General features: G+C 56.4%; 2 protein-coding genes and 1 long non-coding RNA gene across 3 annotated transcripts; 1 reads left to right on the forward strand and 2 right to left on the reverse strand.

The window, feature by feature from the left end:
• Nucleotides 1-791: 791 nt before the first annotated feature.
• LOC120675704 lies at nt 792-1,249 on the reverse strand. Its single transcript, XR_005675454.1, has 2 exons — nt 1,109-1,249; nt 792-1,009 (listed from the first exon to the last, which is right to left on the reverse strand). It is a non-coding gene; the product is annotated as an uncharacterized LOC120675704 (long non-coding RNA).
• An 8-nt stretch (nt 1,250-1,257) lies between these two features.
• LOC120675703 (oxygen-evolving enhancer protein 1, chloroplastic) lies at nt 1,258-4,905 on the forward strand. The gene is made up of 2 exons (XM_039956908.1): nt 1,258-1,636; nt 3,860-4,905. The coding sequence occupies exons 1-2, from the start codon at nt 1,397-1,399 to the stop codon at nt 4,616-4,618; spliced, it is 999 nt and encodes a 332-aa protein (XP_039812842.1). The 5' UTR covers nt 1,258-1,396; the 3' UTR covers nt 4,619-4,905.
• Nucleotides 4,906-7,061: 2,156 nt separating this feature from the next.
• Nucleotides 7,062-9,787, reverse strand: LOC120671923 (protein SOSEKI 2-like). Its single transcript, XM_039952187.1, has 4 exons — nt 9,275-9,787; nt 9,094-9,163; nt 8,214-9,014; nt 7,062-7,525 (listed from the first exon to the last, which is right to left on the reverse strand). Exons 1-4 carry the CDS (start codon nt 9,510-9,512, stop codon nt 7,396-7,398), a joined length of 1,239 nt encoding a protein of 412 aa, XP_039808121.1. The 5' UTR covers nt 9,513-9,787; the 3' UTR covers nt 7,062-7,395.

Below are 9,787 nucleotides of genomic sequence, written 5' to 3' on the forward strand. Positions count from 1 at the left end.
CACGGGCACGGCACAACACCCCCCAGGCCCCCACTCCCCCAGACCCAGCGGCCAGCCCCCCCCCCCACGCCACTGCGCCAAGCCGCCACCGCCCGCCGGCCACCGCCCACCGCGCCCAGCCGCACCCCCACGCGCCACGCCACCTCCCATCGGCCACCGGGCCCGCCGCCCCCACGCCATAGCGCAGCGCCCAGCCGTCGCCGCCCACCAGCCATCACGCCACCGCCCGCCGTCACCAGCAGCTCCCACCGCGCCACCGCCTGCCGCCACCGGCATCGGACCTCGACTGCAGGCCAGCCAGCAAGGCGCCAGCGACCCCCACCGCCGTCCGCCAGTGCCTCGGAGGCTCAGACCGGCGACGGGATCTGATTTGATTTGATATGTGAAGTGTGAGAAATTCAGGTAATCCGGGTAAACCCGAACCCGAATTTTCGGGTTCTTCTTTTTTCAAGCTAATTTCGGGTAGCATTTTTGGAAACCCGAACTACCCGACCCGAAATTTTCGGGTAACCTGAACGCCCAGCCATACTCGCTGGGCATGAGCAGGGGCTTGGGTCCTGTGGGCATGGGCCAGGATTCGAGAGGTTTCTCGGCTGGGGAGTAAGCCGTTGTCGCTTCCTCTTAATGAAAACGGATGGGGCCGTCACACCCCACCCAGCCGAGTTTTTTAATACTGAAAGAGTTGCAAAATACAGTGCCTCTTTGAACCTGCACACTCGTGCTAGCATCACGGTGCATGTTGATGCATGTGTGCATATGCAAATGGATCAAGCTGCAAGGCACATAAAGAGGATACAGAACGTAAGCATTGATTTCACATGCTAAAATTAAAGATAAGCATCTCCTTCAAACAGAACTGAAACTCTGCACAGTTCAGAGCATAAAATTGGCTGCTGATTAGAAATCCCGAATTAAGTTAGAAGATGTTGATTGGAAATTTGGAGTCTTCGGTCCATATGTGCAAGAGGTCTGCAATCACTTCTTCATCTGAATGTGATGGATTTGTTACCTGAAATGTGTTGAAAATTCAGAAATTCAGGTTCATGTGATATGAATATTCCATATACAGAAATGATCCGAGAAAGAGGAGGAGTTGGCTGAGAAAGACCTATAGAAACAGATCCTTGCTCTGCCAGTCCCCGCCGCAAAACATGCCACGTGTGCGTCCACGTCAGCATCACCATAGCCCGAAGCCACCAATGGGAGGCCACACCTTATCGCTCCGCGTCCACGTCGCGGCATCGCCACAGCCCCAAGGCACCAATCGGAGGCCACGCCTTATCCGCTCCTCTTAGCTGCGCGTAGATAACGCTCACCCGCCCTTCACGACGGACTTCACGACACACGCACCAGAGGCGAAGGTCCGATCGAGGAGAGCGCAGGCGCAGCGACGGCAATGGCAGCGTCACTCCAAGCCGCGGCCACCCTGATGCAGCCGGCCAAGATCGGCGGCCGCGCCTCCGCCTCGCTGCCGTCCCGTCAGCCGTCCCACGTCGCCAGGGCGTTCGGCGTCGACACCGGCGCGGCCAGGATCACGTGCTCCCTGCAGTCCGACATCAGGGAGGTCGCGAGCAAGTGCGTCGACGCCGCCAAGCTCGCCGGCTTCGCGCTCGCCACCTCGGCGCTCCTCGTCTCCGTAAGCAAGCTGCCAGCGTGCCTGATTCCGATTTGTCATGTGCTAGCAGGAGGGTTTTCGTTATTGAAATTTAAAATTTATCAGAGATCATTGAGAAATAGGATAAACAAGATATATTGGAAATATCAAATTAAATTCAAAAAAATTCAAATTATTTTGAAAAAATTATATAATTTGATTTGAAATTATTTCTAAGTTATTAAACATCACTTGTTCACAGATAAAATAAAAATAGAATACTATGAGTATAGGATCATCGCACGGTGGACTTGAGTTGTTTGTGTAGAAGTAGAATAAATAGAAAAATAAATATGAGATATCAAATTTTATCGAACGCTTTAGCGCCGCAATAGCGGCCGAAGAGATTCCACGCTACGATATGCCCCTTTCTTCCGCTATCTCAGCTACACCCGCTTTTACGCCGCTTTTCTCCGCTAAATCCCATAGCGGCGACTCACTTTTAGCGCCGCTATCTCTAATCCATGCTGCTGGAGAGGGAGAGAGGAAGAATCAGACGTCGTGTTGATGGTGGTTGGTGGAATCAAGAGCCGCCTTATCTCCTCAGAGCTGAGGAAGCAGTGCGGCGCGACGCTCCATCAGGACGAGGAAGGGGGCACTGGACATGGTGCACCAGCAGGGCGAGGAAGCGGTGCGAGGCGTGGCTGCTCTGGCGAGAGGAGGAAGCCAACCCTCCAGCAGGTCTGCGAAGCAGCATGGCACTCGAGCAGGACGAGGAAGTGCTTCTGCCATCAAGCACGAAGCCAACGCTGGAGGTGGGGAGAGAGCAGCAGGCCAGCAGCAGGGGAGTACGAGGTGGGGATTGGGGAAGAAGTGCCAGCTAGAAAGCTCTAGGAGGAAGGAGCAGTGGCAGGGATGAGGATAAGGCTAGTTTTTTTTTTACATCATGAGAATATTTTTTTTAGAAAGGGTTGGATTTTATTAATACAACAGTCTTACAACCAGCCCCTAACTGGCCACCCCTGAACAAACAAGAAATTACATAAAAGTCCTCTACAGGAGCAACCAGTGCTCGTCGCCGCCGTCAACCGTCGTTGCCGCAGCCTGGTCCTCCTCCACCTCCCGCAATGAAGAAGGTAACCCAGGATGAAGCTCACGGCCGAACTCCGAGTCGACAAAAAGTCTTCAAGTTTGAAGCCCATCAGTAGCACGCATGGAACATACTGTTTTTTCGTTGAACGCCCCGGGCAGTCCCCAATTTCACCGGAGTCAGACGCCAATGGCCTCGCCAGCGAACTCCAGTCAACAAGCAGCAAACCCGCACGGGGTCAAAGAACACCAACCCAAACAGGCAAGCTGGTGGAGAGGTAACCTCACAAGGTGACCATAACCGGAAACACCTTGGAGGGACGAAACAACCCTCCAATCTCCGGCAGCCGTGTCGATAATTGGAAGACCGATGATGAAGCTGGTGTCATGGATACATCCGGCGAAACGGAAACCCCAGGGGAATCGAGAACCGGCGCATAAAAAAGCAAAGAAGAAGAACATCGTCGATTTCGAATCCCCCGCATACAACACCGGCATCATACTCCACACACCCATCAAACACCACCAGGCTCCCACCAAATCAACACAAAAGACACCAACAGAGCTTTGGAGGATACAAAAGATCTCCGACGAAGTACCCATCGGAGCCAACTCCAACCCTAACTGTAATCTACAAAGTAGGGGTAAAGCGAAGAAAAATACAATACCAAGTAAGTATAGACTAATCCGCCGCCGACCGACCCGTCCTCACGCTCTCTGACACCAGCAGCGGCGCCGGAGGCGTAGAACCGGCCGAATCGGCGGAGGAGATGAAATCGCCTCTGCTGTCGCCGCTCTCGCCTGTAGAATAAGGCTAGCTGGTAGGGTGGGGATGCGGATGGGAAGTTCACGTGGGCCTGTACTGAGCCGGTAGGGGAGAGTTTTGGGCTATCTTTTTCTCATCAGGGCCTTCCTATTTCTCCCATTTATTAACATTATTTCTTTTCTTAATTAATCCGCTAATTGGATTAGCGACCGCTAAAGTGCGCTATAGCGACTCTTAGCGTTTTGTCAGAGTTTCCGCTAACTGCTATAGCCTGCGATTTAAAACATTGAACCCTAGCGATAAAATGTAGATATCGGAATTTTCGGCCGATACAAGAAACCCTCGAGCTGCCGCTGGCCGCTCAAGGTCGAGCGATGAATGATTGCTGACGTGTGCGTGCGTGGTTGCAGGGCGCGAGCGCGGAGGGCACGCCCAGGAGGCTGACCTACGACGAGATCCAGAGCAAGACGTACATGGAGGTGAAGGGGACCGGCACGGCGAACCAGTGCCCGACCATCGACGGCGGTGTCGAGTCCTTCCCGTTCAAGCCCGGCAAGTACCAGATGAAGAAGTTCTGCCTGGAGCCGACGTCCTTCACCGTCAAGGCCGAGGGCATCGCCAAGAACGCGCCGCCCGAGTTCCAGAAGACCAAGCTCATGACCCGCCTCACCTACACGCTCGACGAGATCGAGGGCCCGCTCGAGGTCGGCTCCGACGGCGCCCTCAAGTTCGAGGAGAAGGACGGCATCGACTACGCCGCCGTCACCGTGCAGCTCCCGGGAGGCGAGCGCGTGCCCTTCCTCTTCACCGTCAAGCAGCTCGTCGCCACCGGCAAGCCCGAGAGCTTCGGCGGGCCCTTCCTCGTGCCGAGCTACCGTGGCTCTTCCTTCCTCGACCCCAAGGGCCGTGGTGGCTCCACCGGGTACGACAACGCCGTGGCGCTCCCCGCCGGAGGCAGAGGAGACGAGGAGGAGCTCGTGAAGGAGAACATCAAGAACGCCGCATCGTCGACGGGCAACATCACATTGAGCGTGACCAAGAGCAATCCGGAGACCGGCGAGGTCATCGGCGTCTTCGAGAGCGTGCAGCCGTCGGACACCGACCTCGGGGCCAAGGCGCCCAAGGATGTGAAGATCCAGGGGATCTGGTACGCGCAGCTCGAATCTTAGACGACGCGACCGTGATCCATGGGCAAGTGTACGATGGGGAACTTTTGAGAGCAAAGGAGGCGGCATTGTGTACCTACTAATGCAAATATTGGCTGTCGATTTTTATTTTTAGCATGCGTTTCTTCTTTCTTGTGTTCACATGAACTCCCATGTAATGCTTGCTTTGCATTTGGACAAGAGGAGAGAGAGGACGGCTGCCTAGTATGTGTGTATATGTGCCTAATTTGCAGCCCGACAGTGTCTCTTTACATCTTACAGCAATAATTAAGAGACAAAAAGGGGCTGCATTCTTCGGGAGGAGGAAGAACACTAACATTTTTTTTTGAGGGGCAGAAACACTAGTGCATGGGAAGAATGTTTGTTTTGTCATACTCTCATGAGGCCCACTTTTTTTTTTTTTGAGAAAACCGGGATTTCATTTCACATATGAAGGTTTACATTGCAACTCTTACAAACACACCCTTGGAAAAAGAAAGAAATACATTTTGGTCCACCCAAGGGCCTCCCGGTTGTCTTCGTCACCGGCGCAAGGAGCCGCCCCGCGACGATCCACCGCCACCCCAGAGGTTGGAAGATGAAGCCGTCAAAGCTGCAGCTTGAAGCCAAAGCCCAACTCGACGAAGAAACAAAGTTTTTGACTGCCTCACCGAGTAGCACGCCAAAATCATCGACATGCCGTAGATCCACTGAACGCACAAGCAGGAACTGATGACAGCCGGCCATCTCAACGCCGAGGAACTTGGGACTTGACGCCACAAGCACCGCCAGCAGCTCAAAATCACCGGACGACAAAGCAACCGACAGGGGAGAAAGAGCATCCAAACAGTCTTCCTCTGAACTCTTCTCCCACCAACCGATCCAAACCGTCGCCATGACCATGGCCCATGACAGAAATCCCATGGGGAAACAAAAGACTTCCTCCCTTCCGCAAAAGAGAAGAAGGATAGCTAACCTCCAAGAAGTGCAACCGCAGGAGCCGACGCCTCCAACGCTGCTGCCGCCGTCGTCACCCACCACCGCACCTCGGAGGGAGTAGAAACCTAGCCGCCGCCCCATCCGCCGCCTAGGGAAACCCTAACCTACTAGCCTACGAACTACGCCTATAGATAGTAGGTATGTACAACCAGACCCGAATCCGCGCCGATTCCACTCCCTCCGACGCCGACGAGGGCACCGGAGGGGAGGAATCGACGGGATCGGGCCGGGATTGAGAGATCGCCCGCCGGTCGCCTGTGAGAACTGTGGAAAGGGGAAAGAGCGAGCGAGAGAGAAGATGGATCCTCATGAGGCCCACTTAATAGCCTTCTTATTTCAATTAAAAGTTGGGCCGTCCACGTTCTTTTTGGGACTTTCAGAGAGTCCGTTCCGGCCCACTTGTCGGGAACTCGTCAGAAACCTCTTAACTCACCGGTTCTGGACACACACAAAAAAAAAAACTCACCGGTTCTGGAAGAGACCACAGCACCTCTAGTTTGGCTTTTACATATTTTTAACTTAAAATTATATAAAATTAAAGTCTGATTCTTTTAGAACCGGGCACCTAAATTATCTAGATTAGATTTTAACACTCTTTACCACCCCTAATAACCTCATCGCCCGTCCATCGAGCACTGGTGACACTTGTCGCTCAATGCTCCATAGCTTCCCCAAGCTTGCCACTGTTGCAAGCTACTCACGCTGGGCGCACTAGTACCACCCCAATCTCGTAGTCAGGAAAGAGACTGTTGTGCGACGAAGAGGATGGAGGGCATAGACGAGAGAGCTGACCATGGGGACCGATGCTGATGTGTAGGCAGACAGATGGTAAGATGAAGTACGAGTAGGGGCAAAATCGTCTAATCATTACAGCTCCACGAAGGACCACGACAGGTCTACAGTGCCTCTTCCAGGAGGAGCCATCTCACAGCTGGGGTAATCGCAAGATAAACTGATGGAGGAAAAAGGAACACAGTACAGTCGAGTACTGTCAGGGTTTAACTTTTCGGTGGAATTTCGTCGAAATTTCGGTTTTTTCGTTTCCGCTAGTTACCGGGATCCGAAATTTCGGTATTTTTCGATATATTTCGTTTCAAAATTCAACAAATTTCGTCCAAAATCCACCGAAATTTCAGAACGAAATTTCGTTTCCGCTAAACACCGGGATTTCATCGGAAAACGAAATGGTTAACCCTGAGTACTGCTATGCCGAGATTCTACACATCTCACGATTTGGAGGAATCAGAGAGGACGAGAAGCAATCACTATGTTCGGCATCTCCGGCAGCCTCCAGCCCAACAGTGTTTTTCTCTCACACCGCTCCAGCATCAGTTTTCAGCCATCAGCCAGCCAACAATATTTTTTTCTCACACCGCTCCAGCCACCAGCTCCAGCTCCAGCCCAGCGAACAGAGTGAATGATTGTAGCATAATGCATTGGCACCGTACGTGCTACCATGCACCACCGATCACGCCGTAGGACGGATCCCATTCATCAAGCACATACCAGTAGTACGTTAACATTTTTCATTTTCTAGGGCACATATAGGTACGCTAACACTGAGAACCCATTACAGAGCAGCACGAAGTTCAGACGAACGAGGCAGCACACATATCAACAGAGGCACAGAGCTCACTTCAACTCGGAGAATCACAGGCAGTATCTAGCAAGCAGAAGGCATCAAATTGAGCTGGACCACCGGGCAGCCATCTACTGTTCCCTACGCAAGAAGCCACACCACACAGGCGCCGGTAGCCAGCTCGCCGGATGACGGCCACATGCCGACGACGCCGCCCTCGTCATCATCCCTTGTTATTCCCCTGCGCGGTGCAGGAGATGACCAGGTACCCTTCCTTCTTGGCCTTGGGCTTCCGCGGGATGCAGCGGTCATGCAGGTCCCCGGCCTCCTTGGCCAGCTCCAGCTTTATCGCCCTGCCATACGGTAGCACAATCAGCACGGCCCCGGTCATATTCATCACCGTATCACCATCTTCTCATCATCACTATTCTCGTACGCGTCACTCACATGGCTGTAGAGTAGTACTCCTATACTCTATGTTCCTCTTTCAAGAACTGCGCAGTACCACAGGTCTGCGACTAGCTTCAGAGCAATCCTTCTGAAACTTGGAGCGTACGCGCGCCAAAAAGCAGCTCGAGGATTCAGTGCTCCCGAGCATAAGAGCATTGAGCCTGAGCCATCGACCGACCCTGCCCGGCTCGCACGGAGCAGGGCAGGTCCCCCGTTCGCCGTCCTGACGAAATTCTCCACCCCCTCCCGTCCCCGCGATCAGCTCCGTGACGCCTGGTGCGCGACAGCTTCGCGAGACCTACTTCTATTTATGGAGGTGGACGCTGGTGGAGCGCGTCGTGCGCGTGCGGCAATGGCGCGGCGGGTTCAGCTGCGCTGCGGCGACGAGCGAGCCATTACTGCCGATTACGACGGGGTGGTTCAATGCAACAGTGGCAGCTCACCCTAACTACTACTGACTACTGGATGCCATGAGAGGCGTCTCGCGTAAGCGACGGATCGGTGATCCGGGCGCTTGCGGCGGCTTGCGTCCTGGCGTCAATGATTGCGAGCGGGATGGGGGATTTTTTCTTCTTCTTCTTCTGGAATTACCTGTCCGCGTTGTACGACGACGAGCGACGGAGGACGGCCATGTCCTGGGACGCGCCGTCGTCCGGCGAGCGCTTCGCGGTCTCGATGATGCTGCCGCTGAAGTACTCCTTGTCCTCCACGATCTTCGCGCGGTAGGACGGGACCGCCGCCGCGGCCGCGGACGCCGGCGGGCGGGGCGGGCGGGCGCGGCGGTGGTGGTGGCGGTGAGCGCGCGGCATCACCGGGGAGGCGTGCGCTTCCTGCACGGACACGGACCCGCACGAGATGAGCTGCATGAGCACGGACGGCGCCCGGGCCCGGCCGCTGCCGCTGACGGCCGCCAGGACGCGCCCGTCCGCCTTGATCAGCGCCTCCAGCGTCTCGGGGCTCGTCGACGCCGTCGGCGGCGACGACGTATCCGCCCGGCTCAGCTCGTCCTGCGCGGCGGGAGCCTTGGCGCGCCTCGGGTGGCCGCGGCCGCGCCCGACGTCGTCCTCGGTCTGCGTCGCGGCGTCCGCGGCGCGCTCCTCGCCCTTGTACACCACGTACTCGCCGAGCTCATCGGCCGCTCCGCACGAGCTGGCGCTCTTCTTCCGGTGCGCCGGCCCGCCGCGCGCCTCCCACCTGGCGGAGGACGTCGAGGTGGGCGTCTCCTGCGAGCCCGACGAGGACGAGGACGCGGCGGCCGCGTCGAGCAGCGGGGGCGGCGGCGCCGCCGGGTGCAGGCGCTCGGTGCCCTTGAGCACGTACTCCCGGCCGATCACCGGGTGGATGTAGTCGTCGTCTGCCAGGTCGTGCCACACGAACCCGTTCCGGTAGCTCCTGCATTGCCGGCAGCAATGAACACATGCCAATGCCACGGCGCGGTGCACCAAACTCGCAGCGCAAGCAAAACCCCTACCTCTTGGACGCCCACGAGTACATGCGCGCCATGCCCTTGCCCCTCAGCGCGTCGAGCCGGACGATCACGTCTGCGAGCACAGCAGCAACGGCAACACAGCATTGAACGCGCTCAGCGCCATGGAAACGGAAGGCAAAACGCCACGAGAACGAAGCATGTGCAAGCAAAGGATCGGTAGTACCTCGGAGGTAGAGGCCGTCGGGGCAGGAGAGCGCGACCTCCATGAAGTGCGGGTGCTCGAGGTGCCCGTTCCTCGAGAGGTAGTACACGACCGCTGCCCTCGCCGGCCTCTGCCGGCGCGGCGGCGCGGCCATGTCGGGGCTCCTCGGCTCCTGCTCCCGCCACGGCAGCCTCGCCTGCTCCGCCGCTCTCGCCCTGCTGCTGCTGCTGCCGCCGCCGCCCGCTAACACCACCGCCATGCTCCGCGCCGACCCGCCGCCGGACAAACCGGTGCGCGGCAGCTGGCGTCTCCCCTCGCTACCGAGCTGAGCACGTAGCGCTTAAATGGCGCGAGTGCGACACGCGGGGAGGTGGTGCAAGAGAAAAGGGCTCAGACGCGCAGCGCACACACTCGCTACTGCGCTGCAGGCATTCAAATCGTGCGAGGACCAGCGGCGCTTCTGCGTGGCTTGGTGCACACCAATAGCCGCGCAGTGAAATTGTGGAGCCTGTGAAGGGAAAAGGAGCTGGGAAA

Source organism: Panicum virgatum, chromosome 5N, assembly GCF_016808335.1.
Source record: "Panicum virgatum strain AP13 chromosome 5N, P.virgatum_v5, whole genome shotgun sequence".
Taxonomy (NCBI): domain Eukaryota; kingdom Viridiplantae; phylum Streptophyta; class Magnoliopsida; order Poales; family Poaceae; genus Panicum; species Panicum virgatum.